Source organism: Knufia obscura, assembly GCF_036327395.1.
Source record: "Knufia obscura strain CCFEE 5817 isolate CBS 148926 chromosome Unknown scaffold_1, whole genome shotgun sequence".
Classification (NCBI taxonomy): Eukaryota; Fungi; Ascomycota; class Eurotiomycetes; order Chaetothyriales; family Trichomeriaceae; genus Knufia; species Knufia obscura.
This window is the reverse complement of record NW_027042687.1, coordinates 2940939-2962213: the sequence shown is the minus strand read 5'-3', so window position 1 is coordinate 2962213 and position 21275 is coordinate 2940939. Positions and strand designations below refer to the sequence as shown.

The 21275-nt window shown below is 50.9% G+C and overlaps 10 protein-coding genes and 1 non-coding gene across 11 annotated transcripts; 7 read left to right on the top strand and 4 right to left on the bottom strand.

The window, feature by feature from the left end:
• Nucleotides 1-194: 194 nt before the first annotated feature.
• On the top strand, nucleotides 195-3500 carry RIC1 (WD40 repeat protein; the record flags this gene model as incomplete). The annotated part of the gene is made up of 1 exon (XM_064869561.1): nucleotides 195-3500. The coding sequence occupies one exon, from the start codon at nucleotides 195-197 to the stop codon at nucleotides 3498-3500; it is 3306 nt and encodes a 1101-aa protein (XP_064735058.1).
• A 170-nt stretch (nucleotides 3501-3670) lies between these two features.
• Nucleotides 3671-4636, bottom strand: PMZ80_001113 (uncharacterized protein; the record flags this gene model as incomplete). Its single annotated transcript, XM_064869560.1, has 1 exon — nucleotides 3671-4636. One exon carries the CDS (start codon nucleotides 4634-4636, stop codon nucleotides 3671-3673), a length of 966 nt encoding a protein of 321 aa, XP_064735057.1.
• A 543-nt stretch (nucleotides 4637-5179) lies between these two features.
• Nucleotides 5180-6004, top strand: PMZ80_001112 (uncharacterized protein; the record flags this gene model as incomplete). Its single annotated transcript, XM_064869559.1, has 1 exon — nucleotides 5180-6004. One exon carries the CDS (start codon nucleotides 5180-5182, stop codon nucleotides 6002-6004), a length of 825 nt encoding a protein of 274 aa, XP_064735056.1.
• A 445-nt stretch (nucleotides 6005-6449) lies between these two features.
• On the bottom strand, nucleotides 6450-7198 carry PMZ80_001111 (uncharacterized protein; the record flags this gene model as incomplete). The annotated part of the gene is made up of 2 exons (XM_064869558.1): nucleotides 6450-7072; nucleotides 7192-7198. The coding sequence occupies 2 exons, from the start codon at nucleotides 7196-7198 to the stop codon at nucleotides 6450-6452; spliced, it is 630 nt and encodes a 209-aa protein (XP_064735055.1).
• A 661-nt stretch (nucleotides 7199-7859) lies between these two features.
• On the top strand, nucleotides 7860-9080 carry PMZ80_001110 (uncharacterized protein; the record flags this gene model as incomplete). The annotated part of the gene is made up of 1 exon (XM_064869557.1): nucleotides 7860-9080. The coding sequence occupies one exon, from the start codon at nucleotides 7860-7862 to the stop codon at nucleotides 9078-9080; it is 1221 nt and encodes a 406-aa protein (XP_064735054.1).
• A 301-nt stretch (nucleotides 9081-9381) lies between these two features.
• PMZ80_001109 (uncharacterized protein) lies at nucleotides 9382-13086 on the bottom strand (the record flags this gene model as incomplete). The annotated part of the gene is made up of 1 exon (XM_064869556.1): nucleotides 9382-13086. The coding sequence occupies one exon, from the start codon at nucleotides 13084-13086 to the stop codon at nucleotides 9382-9384; it is 3705 nt and encodes a 1234-aa protein (XP_064735053.1).
• A 1152-nt stretch (nucleotides 13087-14238) lies between these two features.
• PMZ80_001108 (uncharacterized protein) lies at nucleotides 14239-14778 on the top strand (the record flags this gene model as incomplete). The annotated part of the gene is made up of 1 exon (XM_064869555.1): nucleotides 14239-14778. One exon carries the CDS (start codon nucleotides 14239-14241, stop codon nucleotides 14776-14778), a length of 540 nt encoding a protein of 179 aa, XP_064735052.1.
• Nucleotides 14779-15351: 573 nt separating this feature from the next.
• On the top strand, nucleotides 15352-15436 carry PMZ80_001107. The gene has a single exon. It is a non-coding gene; the product is annotated as a tRNA-Ile (tRNA).
• A 597-nt stretch (nucleotides 15437-16033) lies between these two features.
• Nucleotides 16034-17181, top strand: PMZ80_001106 (uncharacterized protein; the record flags this gene model as incomplete). The annotated part of the gene is made up of 2 exons (XM_064869554.1): nucleotides 16034-16792; nucleotides 16840-17181. 2 exons carry the CDS (start codon nucleotides 16034-16036, stop codon nucleotides 17179-17181), a joined length of 1101 nt encoding a protein of 366 aa, XP_064735051.1.
• A 396-nt stretch (nucleotides 17182-17577) lies between these two features.
• PMZ80_001105 (uncharacterized protein) lies at nucleotides 17578-18556 on the top strand (the record flags this gene model as incomplete). Its single annotated transcript, XM_064869553.1, has 3 exons — nucleotides 17578-17635; nucleotides 17684-17968; nucleotides 18273-18556. 3 exons carry the CDS (start codon nucleotides 17578-17580, stop codon nucleotides 18554-18556), a joined length of 627 nt encoding a protein of 208 aa, XP_064735050.1.
• Nucleotides 18557-18956: 400 nt separating this feature from the next.
• COA1 (cytochrome oxidase assembly protein 1) lies at nucleotides 18957-19676 on the bottom strand (the record flags this gene model as incomplete). The annotated part of the gene is made up of 1 exon (XM_064869552.1): nucleotides 18957-19676. One exon carries the CDS (start codon nucleotides 19674-19676, stop codon nucleotides 18957-18959), a length of 720 nt encoding a protein of 239 aa, XP_064735049.1.
• Between the last annotated feature and the right edge of the window lie 1599 nt (nucleotides 19677-21275).

The window sequence follows — 21275 nt, the reverse complement described above, 5'->3', positions numbered from 1 at the left end:
GGGTCAAAGCATGATCATCTACAGCAGTTGTTGAGCTCCCTCAGTTTCCACTACCCCTCTTACTTGACCTTAATTTCTGCTTCTGTGGTGTCGTCGATGTGACCGTTCGAGGGCTTTCTTGCTGCGTTGACTTTGATTTTGGATATGGTCAACCCCGAAAATGTACGAGGACGCGGGTACTGAATACTCGAGATATGTATTGGCCATGTGGCGTGCCTCAGATTTATGCACATCACACGACAGAGAATGCTCTGGGCGCAGATCGCAACAGCTTAGACGACAACGGTTCAGTCAATGACAGTCATGATCGTAACGGCGATGGGCGCCTTGATCACTCTGAACCTACGGCGGTGGGTGACTCGACCGGTCAAGACTTGCAGGCTCGAGCAATAATTGATATCAAGATCGCAAGGGCCGAGCACATAATCGCTGCTATATCGCCCGATGTGCTTGACATTTGGTCTCTAAGGCCGGCAGCACCGCTTGCATCGTTGAAAAGGTCCGAGAAGTCATTGACGAGTTACGGCACGAACGTCGGAGTTCACTTCCGGCCTGATGGCACCCTTGTCGTCCTACACACTTCGCTAGGCTTTCTGATCCTATACGCAGTGGATAGCGATAGTAATGCACGCGTGCTGCAGCAGCGTACCCAAGAAAGCCAGACCAGGAAGCAAAGCATTGCTCGGACTTTCGGCGCTGCGGAAGTAAATGGGTTACCGGAGATCGTGCTTCGGTTTCGCAAAACCATCAAGATCGATGCTGGCATAAGCTCTGTTATTGCCACTGATCAGGATTTGATAGTTGCGACTGTCAAGCCCGCAGCGATACAATGCATCAGGTGGGAGACGCAGAAAGGGCTACACCAGACCTCAACCCAGTTGCTTGGCAAAATGGCCTGGATAGAGAACAAATCAAGCATATCGCACATGGTCCACGACAGAGCGATGAATCTTTCTGTATGGCTTGACTCGGCTGGCGCAGCTTATGCTGTCCGCAGATTGAGACCGCAGCTCGCACAAAGAGCGTCTTCTGAAGAAAGTTCTCAATCATCTGCATCATCTGCACAGCCAGCGTCCAAGCTCTTCGACGGCTATCGGTTTCACAATCCATCTGAGCCTGGCGGCCGAGCTCGATTTACGGCTATCAACGCTAAATTCTCACTTATTGCTGTGGCTACGGAGAGCGGCAAGATATTGTGTTTCGCGGCCAAAGACTATGCAGGCAACATACCGCTGTCGCATACGTTCAAGACTAACACGTCTCCCACAGCCTCGCTAAGTCTCACTTCGCTGACATGGTCACCAGATGGCTACTGTCTATTCGCAGGTTTCGAGTCTGGGTGGGCCACTTGGAGCGTATTTGGCAAAGAAGGTGCCTCTGCATTTACAGCAAACACATCGCATGCGGAATCGAATGCCGAAAGCTGGCTGCTGAGCATCAGTTCTGCGCACTGGGTTAGCGCAGGGTCAGAAATGCTCCTCACCTCGCCTGGCGATGCGCGCATCTGGAAATTGGACTTTTCTAGAAGTGCTGCAGTTGGAATGTTTTCTTGCGCCAACCTGGTTCGCGCTCTGCAGCAGACACCGACCGAGCTTGCTGTATATCGTGGTCACGAGCTGCCCGACCTGACCTCCATATCAAATGAAGCTTCTCTCTGGCATCACGCTCAATATCCTGTTGCTTACATGCACAATCAGTGGCCAGTACGAACCACAGTTATCTCGCAGGATGGCAGATACATTGCAATAGCTGGCCGAAGAGGCTTGGCACACTACAGTGTAACAAGTGGAAGATGGAGGGTCTTCTCGGATTTCGCTGCCGAGAACTCGTTCGCAGTTCGTGGCGGAATGTGCTGGTTCAACCATGTCGTTGCAGTCGCTACGGAACACTCCCAAGGCTATGACTTACGTCTGTACTCGAGGGATCAAGAACTCGGTCGAAAACCTTTGCACGCCGAATCATTCCCGATGCCCATCGCGTTCATCGGACCATCAGGAGAAGATTCGCTGTTGGTTTACACTTATGAGAATGTGCTCTATCACTTCATTGTTAATATCACTGAAAGGGGTGCACAACTGCTTCAGGTTGGACAGATCGCCTTTCATGGAGTTGTACGAGCACCAAGCCGTGTCAGATCAGTCAGCTGGATTTTACCAGAGAATCAACTGAGGAATGGTGATCCTTCTCGAGATGTCGAGCATGCAGCCGTGCTGTTCTTGATCGACGATAAGCTTGTATTACTGAACCCATCCCGGACACCTGAAGATGCCATCAAGTATGACATGCGAGTCATTGCTCACCAGGTCGAGTACTACATCTTGATGAGAGATCAGATCTATTTCAATTTCAGTGAACCATTAGGAGAATCGGCACCTCCGACTCCATCACCGGGCGGGATATTTGGATCAATCAGGAATCCTGTACATTATTCTCTGCGCGACTCCCTCTGGATCTTCACGGGAGAGAATCTTTGTCTTTGGTCTGATATCCGAGATCTGCTGCAGTCGATGGTCGGCGTAGCTACATCGAAGCAGACCTTGCTTTCGATACCGGTCGACTTCTACCCGCTTTCAATTCTTCTAAACAAGGGCATCGTCCTTGGCATCGAGTCAGAGCTTTTGCAACGGCGAGACGTCAATTTTGCGCAGTTCCGAACCTTGATCCGAACGCAACTCTTCGTGCCATACGTACTGCGGTATCAGTTACTTGAGGCGAAAGATACAGCGATAGCTTTTGCGATCGCTCATCAGTATCAGAACTTGACCTACTTTCCTCATGCCTTGGAGATACTGCTTCACATAGTCCTTGATGATGAGCCTGACAGAAGGAAGAACAAGACAGCATCTGACGATCATGGAGCACTTCCGGCGATATTGTCTTTCCTGCAGATGGTATTGTCGCCGGAAAATTACCTCACGACGATCGTACAATGTGTGCGTAAAACAGAATTCTCCTTCTGGCAATATTTGTTCGCTCGTCTGCCTTTACCTGAAACGATGTTCGAACAAGCAATCGCCTTGAATGACCTCAAGACAGCAAGCGGCTATCTGATCGTTATACAGACATTCGAGGAAGAGCAAGAAGAAGAACTCGACAATGGACGAGATGCAGCAAATCGTCGTCGCTTTGAAGAGCAGATCGTACGATTAATGAGTCTTGCCAGATCGAAGAACGATTTTGAGCTATGCTCTGAGCTTGCTCGGTTCATGATCGGTATTGATCCGCGTGGCGATACACTACGACGTGTTATGCAGAAAGTCGGATTTACAGGAAACAGCATGTATCTGCAGCCTCAACGAGCGAGACTGTCGAGCAAGAATATTGCTCTTCAACAGGCAGAGTCCGTATCGCCTTTTCCACAGAATCTGGGGAAGCTGGACGTGCGGCTCACAAGAATACTGGCTGAGGAACCGAAGTCTGCTGGCGCGGAAAGTGAGGGTGTGGTCAGTAGGAGTAGTGCTGGGGACTATTTCTCTGCTAGCCCTGGCGGATATGTGTAGAAGCGCGCTGTGAGTACATAGAGCGAGAGCAGTCCGGCGTTCGGGAGCGCATCGCAAATATTGGACAGTAGTTGCTTGGCCAAGCGCGCAATGACATTACCATTATACAAGTAAAATTTTACATCTCGGTCATTGGTATCATATCTGCGTCAATTCTCGCAGTATGACAGCTAAACAGGTCGTGCACCGACGAACGGCAAGTGTAAATATGGGTACTGCTGAAAAGTGCCTCCTTGCCCCCAAGCGGGCACAGTGTGTTGCTGTTGCTGCTGCCTCCCGAGAGCGCCTTCCTCATCAATCTCAACCATTGCTTTCAGCGCCTTCTCCAGTGCAGATAAATCAGCAACATGCTCATTGGCCGCTTTACAGCCTTCATGCCTCAGGAAACGCCATCGCACCCTCCCCATACCCATATCAACCGCATCAGACCCGCCATTTCCCGATGGATCCTGCTGCACCAATACCGCAAGACTAGGATGATATGCCAAAATCTCCTTCGCAAACTTACATAGTCGCAAGCCTTCAAGTCGCGATTTGCGGTTGCCACGACTACTCAATGCCATGGTTTGATACCCCTCCACCTGCAGTACTTCCAAATTCGCGAACTTCAGCCGCTGCATTGACGTCCAAGGCACAGCCATTCCCGCTGACGGCTTTGTCGGCGCAGATGCGTCCGACAAAATCGTATTCTCGAGCAAAGCCCGAGACTCCAACTCAAGCTTCTGCTCAACAGCCAAGAAAGTACCCACCCGATATCCCGGATCACGCTCCTGTACATCGAGCAATAAACTCCCCACGATACTCGGCAGATCATCAGCATCAACGCACATATGCTTGATGAGGCTGAAGTTCGAGATACTGATCTGCGATGCTAACGCCTCGAAACGACATCCTGCTCGCCATTCGGGGCCGCCGTAGAGGATGGGCAGTGTTTCGGAGGTGGTTTGTTTGCAGACGCGGAGGACAGGTGTGCAGAGGTGTTTGGGGTGTTGAGTCATGAAAACGGACCGGTAGTGGGCCCGGATGAAGAGGGAGCGGATTATGAGTGGGTTTGGGGGTGTGAGGAGGAGGGACCATATTTGGAGGCGGATCTCTAGTGGGAGGGAGAGGAGGAGGCTTGATGGGAGGTCGGTCATGGTGGAGTGTTCAGAGTGTGATGTAGATGCGACTGCTACAGGAGTTTTATATGCGTAGTACTGCACACCACAACGACAGGATGAATATATGGAGCTCACAGTCCTCGAAGTTTAATGCTGGCAGTGACGAGCATCCGGAGTAGTATGTTCCGCTGATCCTTCGGAAGGCGGAGAAACCTGTTCCGGCTCTTCCTTCCTGTGCCTCCGCCGCTAGACCAATGCCTCGATCATAGTATCCGCTTCTCTTCAGCCTGTGCTGTTGTTCTCGAACGATAAATCGCAGTACTAATGAGTACTTGACCGACACAGAGGTCAGGACGTTAGCTAGAGCGTGAAGACATGATATGATAAGCTCAGGCATGAAATTCTAAAAATATCCACCCACTCATTCGGGATCCGCTGGCTATGAAAATGGTCGTCTTGAGATCAGACAAACGTTCATTGATTCTTGCTTGATACCACGTTCAAACGCTCGATTAGCACATGCTCAAGCCTTCGAAGGTCTAGTTTGAAAGCCTGGACAGACATACACTACCAACCAAAATGTCAACCCTAGCACCACCAACCCAACCCTCCCGCACCCAAACCCCAGATCCAACCAGCACCCTCTCCCTCCCCCGCATCCTCTGTCTGCACGGAGGCGGCGTAAACGCCACCATCTTCCGCGCCCAAATGCGCGCGTTCCTCACACACCCACAACTCAGTACACGCTTCCGCTTCGTTTTCGTTGAAGCCCCATTCTTCTGCGACGAGGGCGTGGGCGTTCACCCTGTCTACAGCGACTGGGGACCCTTCCGGCGGTGGAGCAGATGGCTACCTAGTCACCCTGAGATTGATGCGCAAGCATGTATGCACGAGGTATTGTACGCGATTGAGAGTGAGATGCGCGGGGATGAAGGCAGCGGTGAGTGGGTTGGTGTATTGGGGTTTAGTCAGGGGGCGAAGGTGGGGTGTAGTTTACTACTCAAGCAGCAGCTCGATGAGGCGGCGGGGACGATTGACACCGAGTCACCGCTGGTGAGATTCAAGTTCGGTGTTATTCTTGCGGGACGGGCGCCGTTGCTGGCGCTGAATGAGGAGATGGAGGGGTTGAAGTTTTTGCAGAGTGCGGCGGGGTTGCCTGATGGGGCGGATATGGATGCGATTTATGAGAGTCCGGAGTATAAGTTGAGGTTACCGACTGTGCATGTGCATGGTTTGAGGGATGAGGGCTTGGAACTGCATAGGAAGTGTGTGGAGGATTATTGTGCTGCTGGGACTACGGTTGTTGTTGAGTGGGATGGGCCGCATAGGATTCCGATTAAGAGGGTTGATGTTGAGAGGGTGGTTGAGGCGGTGATAGGGATGGCTGATGAGTATGGCGTGTGACAAGTACGGGACTGGACAAACCGGAATGCGTCATGGTATCACGGTCCTGCAATGTTTAGCGAGGTATGTATTCGGTTCAGAGGCCACATGGAAAAAAGGCTACTTCTGGATCGTATACAAGGCATTGGACAAGAGGCAAGACTGTCGTACTTGCCAGGCGCCGGTCCGCACATCGTGGAGGGCGTTAGGTGCGGACAGCTGTTGATAAGAGCCTCTTTCTTTACTTTAGGCCGCAAACCGCTGGCGAAAAATGCACCTTCCGCGCCACGATCTCCTAGATGACAAACCCTCAAAGCTCGACCACAAGCTGCTGCGAAGGGCACTGCAGACCGGATGCCTTCAAAACCCGACGAGAGGGCCACCTCTGTCATGAGATATAAAACTGGTCTAATTTGAAACACAAATAGTATAACATTCTGTACAGAAGCCGACATCGCTAGACCGCTCAACCCAATCTCCTTGTAGCACGACTCCTCACACCACCAAATTTCAGCCTTGTCCCATCAGTCACCCTCTTGATCAGACCCTTGATTATTCTTCCCTCTGAACCCAGAATGGCTTTGGTAAAGGCTTCCCGTCCATTACCGTAACCTCTCAGAACAACCTCGATACCACGGTCTCGCACCTTAGGATCGTTCAGTGTTATGGGTGTACCTGGTGCCTTCTTTCCACCTATCTTCCAGTTCTTCTCTGCTATCTTTCTGAAAGTGTAGGAAGCTAACTGGTATGCTGCATCGAACGTGCCTCTCTGAGCTCCACGTAGGCCAATATTTCCGCACGAGTATGATATTATAGGATCTCGAGACGGCTCAGTGAATGTGATGTGGGTGTTGTGCTTGTGGCAGTAAACGTTCATATGGTATGGTTCGTTTGGCGACGCTCCTGCTTGAGGTCTTGTTTGTGCTTCATTGTTGGCTTGTTGTGCTAGTCTTTGAAGATTTGCTTGTGCTTCGGGTGACTGTTGGTACTGTTGTTGTGGTATCCTTGAGGGCACAGGCTGTGACAAGAACCTCGATGGCGGCTGTTCAGCTTTCGTCCGCGATGAGCTTGAGAAATTGGCTCGCTGGGCTGTAGAGAAATGTGTTTGGCAACGTCGACACATCGACGAAAGGGCGCGTCGCGACATCCTGGACTACTTGAGCCGTAGTCAATGTTACAAGCTGGCTCTCTGGGCTAGGAATGCTAACGCAGCATCGTGCTGTCGGACATGAGGCCGCCGTTGCGCTCTCTGCATACTCTATCCTGAGTGACCACTACCAGAGCCTCGTGAAGCACGTGACACATAGTGCAGCCTCGGCGCGTTCACGAGATGCACGTGCAAGCACTTTTCAACAGTGTGAAGCCTCAAGGAGAAACCACCACCGTAATGTTATATTTGCTTGGGCAGCGACGATAACGCTTGAATTCCGGTGAATGCAGTCAACGAAGAAGTTGTCGGTATATGAAGTCAGCGTTGAACACTTGACGACGATGACCGCACAGAATTTGACATTCGAGGATAGTAGTGATGACCCTCGTCGTGTTCTACCCGTTGGATGCAAGGAGGAGAGTCTCTACGCTCGAATGTCTCTGCTGTGTTGCGAGGCAGAGGGAAGATGGTGCTCACAACGCGTAAGTCACGCAATATGAGGTGCTACATCCCCCAGGGCAGAGAATCATTGCGACCTGGCGTAAGCCACGGGAGGTGCGACCGCCGTGTGCCTGCTCATATGCCATTACGGTCCATATCTCATTGCTCCTTCCCTCAACAATCTGTACTTGTTTGCATCAACCACTCTCGCCATGCAAATACTTGCTCCAACTTCTACTTGCTTACTTCAACCAGACATATGGTCAGGCAAAGATCTTAGTCAACATGGCTTACTGGTCTCAGTCGTCGCAGCTTGGTCCATCTAAGAAAATCCTTTCCGCCCTTCTCATATATGTCAAACTGTTTCTTGCATTCGTATTTGCGAAGATCGTGTACCCGTGCCTCAGACCATTTCGCTCGAGCCAGGCATCTGCAGATACACCTGCAGAAGGCAGCCTTCCAGAGCAGTCCAATGAACCTGCGCCTATAGCTACACAACTTCCTATCGAGGTATGGCAAAGAATCGCCGACCACCTGGCTGTGGAGGACGCTGTATGCCTATCACTTTGCACCAAGAACTTGTACGACCTTGTCGGCAAGAAGAAGACCGTGTTGGGCAGACTGATCTTCGACGACGAAGCTCGAATGAGCTTGCTCCGGATTCTGCACCGCGATATGAATCCTACGCTGATGCTCTGCGAAGCTTGCATATTCATCCATCCAGTCCCCCAGCGCGAGGAAGGGTACGAATGTTACAGGAGCAAAAAGCGGAAATGCAAACAGGTAGACGACAGCGAAAGTTCAGGAACATGGTTTCAAAAATGTTTCGGCTTTGGCGATGTCCAAGTTGCAGCAGAACTCTATCGACGAGGCGACCAGACGGCTCTCGAAGAGTACCTCCAGCAATTATCTGCGCAACAATGCAATCGTTTTGGCCAGAACTTCGTCATCGACTTTCGTGTCAAAGTCGCACCCAATGGCCGTGTCTATATACGCAAGCAAGAATGGTATCCACTCCTGAACCAGCAGTGGATCAACATGCCCACAGAGTCAAGCAGTCTCGATGTCTGTATCCATATGGCCGGCCACACGTTTCGACTAGAACATGCTGCGGACGTTGATACAGCTGAGAAGAGTATCAGGCACCTCAAAGTCTTGCAATGCCTTCGGTCACAGCCAGGGTTGTCTTTGAACGAGCAGAGCACTTGGGGTCATCTGCCTCTACGCCGATGCAAATATTGCCCGACGGAATATCGTCTTGACTTTGGCGTCCTCTCAGAGACAGAAAGTACTATCGTGCTGACCAAATGGATGTGTCTTGGTGAGGGCAAGACAAGGGCAGATGACCTATGGATCGCACATTTCTCTCACAAGTACGGCAACACAGCAACCTATCAATGGGAGCAAGGTGCTATATTGGAAGCATTTGGAGATGGCGAGATCGAGCAGTATCGACCTGAATGGAGCGAGGACTTGGAGAAGGTCTGGAAGAAGAGGTCCTCCTAGTAGAACATTTGTGGTGCGAGCATAGATGAGATATTGGTGCTTGAGACATGGCATATGCAATACGCGGACAACGCTACCAGGCGGACAAGAGACAACGGATTATGGCATTTGTGGCAAGACAGCCAACAAAAGGTATCCTTTCAGGTTCATCAAAGACGCATCTTACAGCTGATGCTATTGATTCATTGTATACATAGCCCTCACTTCTTTCCTCAACGCCATCGCTATGTTTCGATTCCTCGCAAATATTGGGTATAGCTTCGCGGATCCCATTCCCTACGTTGATACTACACCTTCGAGATCAAGAAAGTACCATCGCATCCCCATTACTCAAGCCAAGCGTGCGACCATTCCTAGTCCCATCAATCTGCAACCTCGACCCATCCCACGTCCCATCATCTTCATCCTCCTCTTCGTCTTCTCCCTGGTCTCCAAACTCAAAATCACCCCTCTCCAACCTACTACACCGATCCAACGCCCTAGCATATTCCCGCCTCAAATCATCCAGCGTGATCACCACACGCGCTCTCTTCCTAACTGGTCCACCACTCTCATCTTCCGTCCGCAATCTCTTTCGTCCAATCCCACCGATCCGTGGATCCTCCGACACATCAGCGATGATATATGCCTCATCCTCATTTACACATGTCAGCGCGTTGATCAGAGCTAGTAACCCGTGTCTCAGAATCGTAGCCTGTGGATCACTCCTTGCACGACCACTCTTTTGAATTATCCTCAGACGATCGAAAAGTAACGTCACAGCGCCACGGTAGTCTTTTCGACTCAAGCGGAGAGCGTGCAAGATGGAGAGGTAATCTGTGTTCGTGCTACTCGAGAAGAACAATCCACTGGCTGCAGGTAACGTAATCTGCTTCTTCGCTAGTGCAGCGACATGTGCATCGATGGATTGTGCGAGGTGTGGGTGAGATGTGAGTGGTAAGGCTTGGATCTGGCGGACTGTGCCTGCTGTGTCTGAGAGGGAAGTGGATGAGTCGAGCATCGTGTCGATTAGATCTGTGGCTGAGGTGCGTTGGAGGACTGGGTTGGTGAATTGGATGAGGGCGCTGTAGGCTTGTTCGAAGCGGGAGCATTTGAGTTCGGATGTGAAGAGGCGGAGGAGGATTGCTTGTTTGAAGTTGGGGATTGGTTCGGGTTTGTCGGCTAAAGCGTCGAGGGCTAGGTGTGCGGCTTCTGCGGATTCGGTGTATGCGTGGCTGGATTCGAAGAGGGAGGTGATGTGTTGGTAGTAGAGTGGTAGGCCACCGTTGAAGTGAGATGCGTCGTCTGCGGTTAGGAGGCCCGCCGAGAGTTCTTGTAGTTTGCCGAGGGCTTTGCCGCTTGCTAGACTTTGTGAGGCGTCGCGGAAGTAAAGGCTTGCTTCTTTTGTGTTGCCTAGGGCGAGGTTGAGGCGGCCTTTGATGTAGCTTGACCAGGCTGTTTGTGGTTGGAACTTGAGGAAGTCGCTTGCTAGCTGGAGGTCGTTGTGTTTTAGGAGATTGCATTGCAGGTAGACTGCTGCTTCTTCTGGGGCTAGATATGATTCGCCAGAGATGAAGTGAAGGTTGTCTTGAATGTGTATTGTTAAAAGGTAAGGGAGTGGGTGGTTGTCCGTTGATTGTGGGCGAACTGTATTAGCATAGAGGTCTTGTAGGATGGAGATGCTGTTTAATCCTTTATCAGCCCCCTGTGTACCCGCTCGAAAGTGAGTCGCAAGCCATAGATTTCGTTCTTGTGTTCGCAGGCGCTGGACAAGTTGGTCAAAGAGATGTGCTGTGTCGAACTTCTCGGACTCGTCGACGTAGATAGTCACAGCGAGCATGCTTAAGAGGACGTGTCGTATAGCCACAATGTCTTCGAGTAAGGCTGTCATCGTCATCTGGATACCAAAGTCGGTCTTGACTTGGTGTGGCCTGCCATGACGTGCTTTGTGTTCGGAAATCAGCTGTAGCGCTGCATTGTATATGTCGTTTGTTATGCCCTGCTCGCCATCAAGAGCTGATAGGCTTCTCTTGAAATCCTTGTCCAAATCATCAGAGACGGCGTTTGCAAAATCGACCTGGTTGAAGAAATTGACGATTCTTTGTGGTGTATCAACCTCCGACTCCGTGTAGAGATCTTCATCTAGAGTTTGCAGAAATTCGGCTATGAGCTCTGGCGAGAACGAGTCGAAGAACTTTCGCGCAGCAGCTAGGAACACCGATACTTTGCTGGGATCTGGAGTATTGAATGCAACCTTGCGGTAAGGCCAGCGCGAGCGGGCTGTTTGCTGCAAGTTTTCAAGTTCGGTGATCGTGTTGGTTTGAAGAAGTCCAAGATTGCTGCATTCTCGAACAGTGCAGCAAATATCAGCCATGGTCAGCATGACTACACCAGTGACGGCATCAGCAGCCAGCGAGAGCGGTGCAAACCGACTCTCGTTGATGCTTTCTAGTATCCGCCAGAACTGCCGCCATTGTTTATCTGTATCAACAGCGAAGCGTTCGTAGTCCGTAGTTAAATCATCATACTTTCGCAAAGTAACCTGCGATGCGATCAACAAGGTCATGCGCTCCTGCAGGGACTTGTTACGGTCGCTTGAGGACAGTCTCAAGTCTAGGGCTGTTGAGTACTGTACGAGAGCTGTCTCAAGGACGGCTACAGAGTAGCGACCAGGAAAGAGAAGGTAGTCGAGCCATTTCGATACCACGTCTTGAGCGTCCACAAAGACAAAGTCTGGTGCAGGAGCCTTAGTAGAGACAGCCACGATCGTAACCCAATTATTCTGCCACTGATCTGATACATCTGCTAGACCAAAGTTGAGAGTGTAGGCTTTGTGGTAATTATGATTCCTCCACAAGACCCAAGCCTGCCAATCCTTGGAGTGTTTGTCAAAGATAACCTTGAGTCCAGCGAGCGACCATACGGTACTTCCTGTCGGGTCTGGGTCAGGAAGCGACAGGGTAGATGCAGGTACCAAGTCTTGAATGCTGAACAGATCAGTCTCGTCTTCGAAGCTGTTCCTGACCCTCCATAATTTGATCTGGCCTCCGCTCAATGGCGAATATGTCATGAGAATCTGTTCATGCTTGTTTGCGCCTTCCAAGAACTGAATGTAGCCTGGCTCGGCTGGATTTAAAGCTACTCGTTCTTGAGGATCTCTTGCCGGGTCCAGTAGGTCTCTTGAGTCGACCAGCTTGCCAGATTCCAGATGCCATATTCGCAGGGTATGGTTGAGACATGCTGTAAACAGATATTGGCCACTTCTCACCATGGCATGAGCAGTGTTGTATGCCAACCGCGTGCCTTCAAACTCGATATCAGGATGGCCTTTGCGACTAACTATGCTCAGAAAGGATGAACCCCACGTCTTGTCATCGTAATTGACGTGTGTCCATTGCTGCTGCTCATCATCTCTTCTCCAATGCTGGACCTTTCCACTGGTAAATGCCACAAACACATCCTGTGGGTTCGAAGCATGAATCTGAAATGCTGTGTCTATCGATAGGGAGGAAGCTCGAATGGCAGAGCACCACGAGCTAAGGTCCTGGGGTATCGAGTCGGGTTTTTGGAAGTAACTCGTCTGGAATTTGATCTCAAAGACATCGTTCTCCTGCGTTAAGGCGAAAATGTAGAATTCGTTGCTCTTGCTAGAGTCGCAGATGCTGATTCCGCGAGGAGATAACTGGTCCTGGAATTCGAAAGCGAGGATCGTGGGAGCGTCTTGGTCGTCTTCATGCCGTGAGAAGTCTGCGTTCGAAACCTCTAATATCCTCTCGTTCGACACAATGCGCCAGAAGAATGATCTTGGAAAGGCATGCGATTGGCGGAAGAAGACTGAACTTGCGCTGGCAAGATATTCTGCCGCATAGCTCTTGTCGTCTTTCGCAAGACGGTCATGTCGTTCAGGCTTCTTGGAGTATTTCGATCGATCATAGGAGCCGTTTGCGCGAGGTACTTGAATCTCTATTCGTCTTGAAGAGGCAGCGGGCTTGACCTGGAAGGCTGTCTCCGTATACAAATTGAGCATCTTGTCGGCTCGTCCTTCCAGCGGTTGTTTCAGGGCTAACGTGGTCGCATCGGTGCTACCTCCGCGTGGTATAAGGACGAGAGCTTCGAAGAAATTCACGGCGTGCCGAAAGTAGAATGCGATATTTCACTTGCTCTGTTTGGACCAGATCTGATTGCCCGTCGCGCGCTGTACTTGGAGAACGCGACTGCCACTTTTGGCCAAACCCATTTACGTATTTTTTGCCTAAGGCATCAACTTGGCTCTTGTAGTTGCAATCTATTAAGCCATCTCACCAGATCTCGTCTCGTTCTCCTTCCTATGCTGCATGTCACTATCAAGCGTCGATCCCTTGTGCAAGGTCTGTCTAATCATGCTGCAGCGGTGACGATATGGGACAACGTTCTTCCCAGGTAATTGCTGTTATAATGCTCTATCCTGCATATGGCTCGTGAGATTGGCTTATGGCCAGGTCACTACATATCTCCTTGATACAATAAGACCCGGCGAGCGAGGCATGTCCAATCGAGCTCCGGGGACTATTGCCGATTGTCGGCCTGAGTTGATCGGTTCCTCCCATCTGAACCTCACATGAGAGGCTGCCGCTAGGGCACTGAGCAACAGCAGGTCATCATGCTTGAGGAAGACTCGTTAGGCTTGCCAGCCTCAACGATTGGTTTCATCACCATCAGCGGTCGGGTTTGTTAGTTCCAGTGACTTGACCAAGGATGGCGTACTCCCCCATCGACAACGATGACGAGCTGAGTAGCAGGTGGTTTCATAGTGTTGACGCAGGGTACCGCAAGGATGTTGTCCATCGAGACCGTACGGAGGAGAGAACCTCAGCTTTGACAGCATTGGCAGCGCAAGTTTGCATCTTTACCCATGTTCTCCTATACTTACATCCTTCGTGGCCAGGCAATGCTCACGATAACCTCAGCGCGCCCTCGTGCGCATTCAACAATTAAACAGCCTCTAGCCCTGTGCAGTGCGCAAATAGAAGAAGAACCAACAATTCAAGAGCAACCGTGGTTGTGTTTGCCACGATCTCCATCGACATCTATACATCTAGCTTCGGCGAGCAGATTGGTCACTCGCTCTCGCTTGCAACCATCGACCAGTGCAGCTACTAACAGACCAACCCAGAACCAGAGACGCCAGAATCACACAAGCATGACCTCCACCGCTGCCCACACGATACCGGTCATGCAGCTCAACCTCTCCAGGCTGACCTACAACCAGTTACACAACCTCGTCGATTTCCTCCTTCGACGTTACTCTGCGTGTTTCAACGCTGAAGACCCGAACGCCGACAACAAGAAGCTGCTCGCTGCAATGGAGAAGATGCCAGCTGATTTGAGACAGCGAACGAGCGAGGGTAGCGAAGCTCGCGACGCTCTCGCCCTTTTGAGAATCAACGGCAAGACACAGGGCCATCGGCTGTCCAGGAAGCAGTTAGAGGATCTGATTCATGTATATGGAGCTTGGGATAAGGCTATGAAGAGTGTCGGGATCGAGTTAGAGCCAGTCCCACAGGAGAGAACAGTGAAGGAGGAACCAGCGACTGAGAGAAGTATCAAGAATGAAAACGTAGAAGAGGTCGATGTCAAGATTGGGAACCTGGAAGAGAAGAAGGTCAAGCAGTCGAAGACGAAGAACGCAACAGGGAAGCAGAAGAAGGTCAAAAAGGGGAAGAAGCCCAAAAAGAAGTGAACAGCTAAGCAGATGTGTACGATGAGGCAACGAACGCTGGGCAGTGTGAAGGCCTCTAGCGAGGATTCTATGCAGTGGTATCTTGTTCCTATGTAGGCAGCGACGGCAACAGCTTCATAACAACAGCGCGATTGAACCATACGTACCCCGATCCCAGTACCTTACTTGGACAGTATGTTGACGGTGCAGGATGTCTTCTCCGTACAATGAGGGATGCGTCAGCAACTATCAATAATCGCGAACGACCCATTCTTGTCCCCACAGGAGCGATGAGATACATTCTCCGATGCATACAATGGGATGGAAGGAGTTCCAGATGCACCCTGCATGAGTTCCTTCGAACATGGCCTGACTTATGCCAGCATGTTGTCCTGAGAGGCATGATAGGGAGTTGAGCAGACTTCAGTGACGTTTGACGTAGAAGCATCCATATAGACAGTACTTATATAACTTGAACGGGGCTATGTTTTAAAGGAGATCCAGTTACGGCAGAGGATCGCGGGAGTTTGTATATATTGCAAATAGCAAGTTCTGGTCTTCAAAATCGAGTCACAAAGACTCGGCTTCCGACAGGGTCTTATGGCACAATTGGTCAGCGCGTGGTGCTAATAGTCGAATGTTAACGCCAAGGTTGTAGGTTCGAGCCCTACTAAGACCATTTTTTTTTGTTTTTGTGCTCTCTGGTTGAAATTTTTTGTTCAGTGTGGGATGGCGGGGTGGAGACCAGCACAGATGACATGGGGATAAAGGATCGCATGCTAGGAGGCAAGCTGGAATGAGTCAGACGGTATGGCAGGCGACCTAGACACAGATAGGATTTTGCATCCGGCAAGCCAGTAGGGGAGGAGATTACGATAATTAAAAGGCAAGAGCCTCATTCGGAGATCGGACCACTATGCTTCACTGTGCTCTTGTCGAGACATACAGCCAGAGGGTGGCAAGCGGTTCGAGCTGGGCGTCTTCGGGTACCTCGCAGCCTCAGCCGTGAAGAAAGGCCTCCATACCACGAGCATGGTGAGTCAACAGAGAAAGTGAGGTCAAAAACAGTGCTGCTTGCAGTCACGTGCTCAGGTGGTCAGCCTAACCGAATGCGACCAAGTCCCTTGCATTCCGCTGTGACTGAGTGACATCAAAGGCAGCCCGCCGGGACCGTCGTTCGCGCTTCACGTCCGAGTCGTTCAGGCGCATTCTTTCATTTGTTGTTTGGTTTCTCTGCCCATCGCTGATCTGGTATATTCTACACACTGCCGCCGACATGTCTGCACCAATACCTTCCGTCAAGCTTGAAGGCGACGATATGAACGTGAAAATGGAGGACGCATCGTCGCCCTCTGCCATCTCCGACGCATTCATGGACGATGCTGATGATGACCCCGAACTCAACTTTGATGAGGTCAATAGATTACTCTGGACGTCGAAACTACCAAAACACCTTTGGGAGATCCTTGCTAAAGCCGGCGACGACGAAGAGATCGAACTAGGCACAATACGGCTGGAAGGCTCACTTGACAAGCCCGACCGAATAAGCTTGATGCTCAACAATGCGCCCATCTTCACTGAAGTAGAGAAAGAATACGTGCTGAGGAAACCAACAATACCGCAGAAGAGGAGACGGCCAGGCCAAGTTCTCATGTTCTCCGAGAAGAACAAGCCAGGCTACAAGCAGAGGGCCAATGTTTGGGATCAGATGGACGAAGATGGAAACATGGGTCAAGGCCGGTCGCAACTATATGAGCAAGCTTTGCGCGACGAGAAAAGGAAAGAGAACAAAGGCAAATTTACGCCTTATGTTCGCAAGCCAATACCCAAGATCACGGCCCTTGCAGGCACGGTACATTACGAGTCCGAAACAGTACCTGTAGATAATGCAGAGAACCGACGAATCGAGGCAGAAAGGACAAGAGCACTACTGATGGAGAAGAAGAAAGACGAGATTCAGATCAAGGACCAAACGGATGTCAGAACACAGTATGCCTCTGTTATCAGTAGAGATGAAAGGTCCAGGATCACACAGGTAAGCGTCATGGATGCTGCTACTAGTTTTCAGCTAACACAACATAGCAAGCGAATATCAAAAAGCAGGCGGCGAAGGACAACCGTACAGCTCGGGCGGATAAAGAAGCTCTGCTCAAGGACATATTCAGGAATTTCGAGGAGCACAGATATTGGGGTCTACGAGACCTACGCCTCAAGCTCAACCAGCCTGAACAATGGGTCAAAGAGAACCTTGAGGAGGTTGCTATCATGCATCGGCATGGCGATTTCAATGGGAAATGGGAGTTAAAAGATGACTACAAACTCCATGATCAGAAGTATATGGACGCTATTGGTGAAGCGCCGAAGCAGGAGGATTCTGATGTTGACATGAAGTCTGAAGGTGATGAAGATTTTGAAGATGTTTGAATTGAGTGTGCTACTGCTGCTATTACTACAGGCAAGATCTTTGAATACATAGCGAAGGTGTTTAGGAAGGTTTATTACGATACCCGCTGGCTCTTTGCTAGCAACGGCGGATAGAGATTGGAACTCATTGTCCTTGCAGTTTTAAAGGCTGAAGCAAACATTATGAGCCTGGATGCCACAGGCGTGCCAGTGGGAAAAAGCACGATTGCTATGGGAGATTTGGATGAGGCAACAACGACTGATTGTGTTCTTCACTAATTGCCAAATGCATTTCACTTCTCGTATTTTCCTCACATCACGCTAATCCACAGCCCTCCAAACACGAAGTATTTCAGACTTCAACACGGTATCGACCTCGATGATATCCAAATGTTTTCTTCTGGGTCACTGTGAAATATGGAAGACTCTGCACTCACGCCTGTCGTTGTCGCTAGAATCGTCCTAGGCGCACAGAGTATAGTTTCATCGTTGAGCGTGACCTGCTCTATGCTGACGACTTTAGGTCGCGCCGCTGCCGAGAAAGCAAGAGCTGATCAAGACCGCGAAGAGATTCGACGACGAAAGAACCAATTCAGAGCCCATTCTGCCAAGAAGAGGCAGTCCAGTCGACCTGATCTGGAGGAAGGAGAGATTGAAGAGGAGGAATCTAGTACACCTACTAACTCTAGTACATCGAACAGTCCCGCAGTCTTCACGCCGTTCAAACGATTGCCGACACCAGTCACTCCTATCAACGAGCTGTGTCCAACATTTTGCACGACCGGTACCACTTATCACCTCAAACTAGGTTTGCCCCCGAGTCTTGCAACACTGACACGTCTTAGGTTCCTGCACATCGATCTGTCCACGAATCCACAACCCCAAGAAGTTGTCCATCTGCCCTGCGGTACTCCAAGGAGTGCCATGTGCAGGACTGGCCTCCACCAGATGCCGACTGAACCATTCCTGGAGTTTTCATATCGCCCCGTCCTGCGCCAACTATATGATGGGCTGCTGTTACGCCATGCCATGTCCCTATGCCCATCATGACTTTGTGCATACGTTCTCACCACTTTGTGAGCAGTTCTCTAAGATAGGATATTGCGAGATAGGCCACGCTTGTCACAAGATCCATTGGCGAGGCAAAGTACCAGAGGTGCTAGAGATGATGAAGCAGAAAGCCAAGGAGGACTCGCTTGGGCGGAAGCTAGAGGTGGCCAAGGCAAGAGCGAAGGAGAGCATGAAGCTCAAAATGCCCGTTCGGACGCTTTCGATGGGAGAAACAGCCACACGGGGGCTAGTCAGTGGTGGTGAATGGAAGGCAAAGCCTGAGGTGATCGTGCGTGGGGAGACGACGGGCGAGCTAGCGCTGCAGGAGGACTTTGTGCCGTTCTAGTTGGAACCCACACCTCATATACTATATCACCACAGTTGTAGTGTACTTCGGAGTACACTTTTCCTCTTTTCTACTGTTCTGAGGTGTAACCCTCATGCTGCTTCAAGTTCATGGTGGAAGCATTAGTGTAGATAGCATGATCAGCCAGCTCAACGTGACGCCGATAATGATGAGATGACTGCAAATCCGAGCAGACGTGCCAGCCGCTCCAGCGCGGCCATCATCCGATCATCCACGAATCTCTAGTGCCTCTCGTGTTCTTTCAACGCCATATTTACCAAGATCAGCCATAGCTTTGAGCGAGCATTTTTCCACTCGCAGCTCATATTTTGTACAAATCGCCTAGCTCGTCCGTAGAAATCCAACTCAACCTGAAACCATCACATCCCAACACCTCTGCTCACAACAACTCGTCCTCGCCCACCACAATCCGCTGCCCACCCGCACCAGCACCCGCATTCGGATCCCTAGCCCCCTCCGCCCCAAGCAACTGCAAAACCCTCCCATCCTCCATCGTCAAACTCCACTCCAGCGTCTCGAAATACCCATCCCGTCTCCTCCTAACACTCACAAACCTCACCAACCCCACGCCCTTCGTCCCCTTAACCCAGAAGCTAATATCGATATGCCCATGTAACTGGTTCAATTCCCCGCTGATCCACGGTATTTTGCTGTTGAAGTAGATCTCGTCGCCTAGTAACTCGCGGACTGTAGGTGATGTACGCAGCGCGTAGAGGATGGATGACACGGTCGATGAGGACGATTTCTGGTAGTTGAAGATGGAGAAGCTGCCGAGGGCGCAGAGGAGGATGAAGAGGGGGAGGGTTCGCAGCCAGGTTTTTGTTGCGGGGGTGAGGCCGCGGGAGAGGGCGGGCAGGGCGCGGTTGGGCAGGCGTTCGAGGAGGGGGCCGGAGGTTGGTGTGGGTGGGGGGATTAGAGGTTCGATCTTCTCGGGGACGCGGGCTTTGGTTGTGGCGTGGCGGAGGGGTTGGCGGGTGAAGATGGAAAGTTGTGTTGATGGAGATGGATTTAGCTGCGCTCGGGGAAGGAGGATTGTTTGGCGGAGGGATGGTGGGAGGGCGCAGAGGGAGCGTATGAGCTTTGTATTTGATGCTGCCATTGTGGTATTGGGTGGCATGGTGGATTTTGTGATGGAAAGCTCAACGTCGCAGTCGATATCGTTGCTTGATACAAGTCTCTTCCGTCATGTGAGGTTCCGCGCGAGCTTCGGCTACGGTCGACTAGGCTCACTAGTGCAGCAGCAGTAATGGTGTGCTCAGACGGCCTTAGCGACATCTATCGGGACCGCCACGTATCGGAAACTCAACGTGAGCGCCCCGTCACGCCTGAGTTGCCTATAAAATTTGCGGAAAAGTCATGGTCAGAAGCGCTCATCTTGAGTTTCCGGCACGTGACCGCTCAAAGCACCTTCGCTCTTGCTACTCCTCACCTTAGGTTCATACTGTCTTGACATGCATTGCCGACGGCTTCGAACCTGCTCCGTAAATCCTGCTCATGGGAAGGCTCTACAGCAAATATATACTATGTCTCACAGCCATAGCAGATCAATGGCCTGCTTCAAACCCAAGGACGATTCCTGCTCGACAGAATTCAGTCTTGAATCATCAGTACAGTTCCGAACGAGCTCGTGAGCATGACAGCCAAGGCTACAAATGTGCTCCAGGGACTCTTGTTTGCGTGCTTCCAGGTAAGGCTTTTGCTCCCAGAACATACCTTCGCACCTCGGCACTGACGACAGCTGCTCATCCGTGTCTGTGATATGGCACATCTTGTGGACTCGTACTATACCGGCAGCTTTTGCTACGTTATCTTGAATGAACCTCCTTTGTTTTCGCCTGTTACGGTGGCAAAACACCAACTACTAACTACACACGTCGAGAAGGCGAGCAAATGTGGCAGGCATGACTTACGATTTCGTGCGTGCTCGTGTACAGCGATATCAGGGATGCCACTCTGGTTCGAGCAACGCTGTCTGTTGGTACGCAAGTACTTCACGCGCGAGAACGCTCACAGGTACATCTCACAGGCACACCAGATACGACAAGAGCCAAGGAGGCCAAGCCGCAGGCAGATTATCTAGCCCAAGACCTACCAAGAGCAGAAATGAGTGTCTTTGCGATGGAGAGACATGAGCTCTTGCCCAAAGCGCCGAGCAATGGCACCGTTGCGGCAAGGAGGAACATGGGTGTGATAAGCGGAGCTGAGTTATTCCCGTGGTCGGAGATGGACGGGGAGAGACATTTGCTAACTTGTGGACACGGTGTTTAGATGACTTCTCAGAGAGCTCTGATACCGGCAATGGACGTGTTGGTTGTTTCCAGTGTTGCGAGAAACGAGTATCGGGCATACGCTCGCCAGATGTCGATGGGCAGTTACCATAAGGTAGGCCAGGAACACCTAGTTCAATAGATCGTGTTTGTTTGGCTCAGGGCAATTTTATTCAACGGCCACACAACATTATCTTAAAACAAGGCAACTACTAATGATACATTCCAATAATCCTGCATCGTCGTCTCTTCATGCTCACTGTACCTCCAGATAAGTATATGGCTGCCGACTAGCTTGTTATTCATGTTGAAGCGTGCGAAGTAAACGCTTTGCATCGATGCCATCTCGCGGGATTTGTCCCGTCCTTTCGGTGCCATACCAGACTCGACAGAAGACTATGGGCCGTGACGAACTCTGTTGGTGCTTTCAT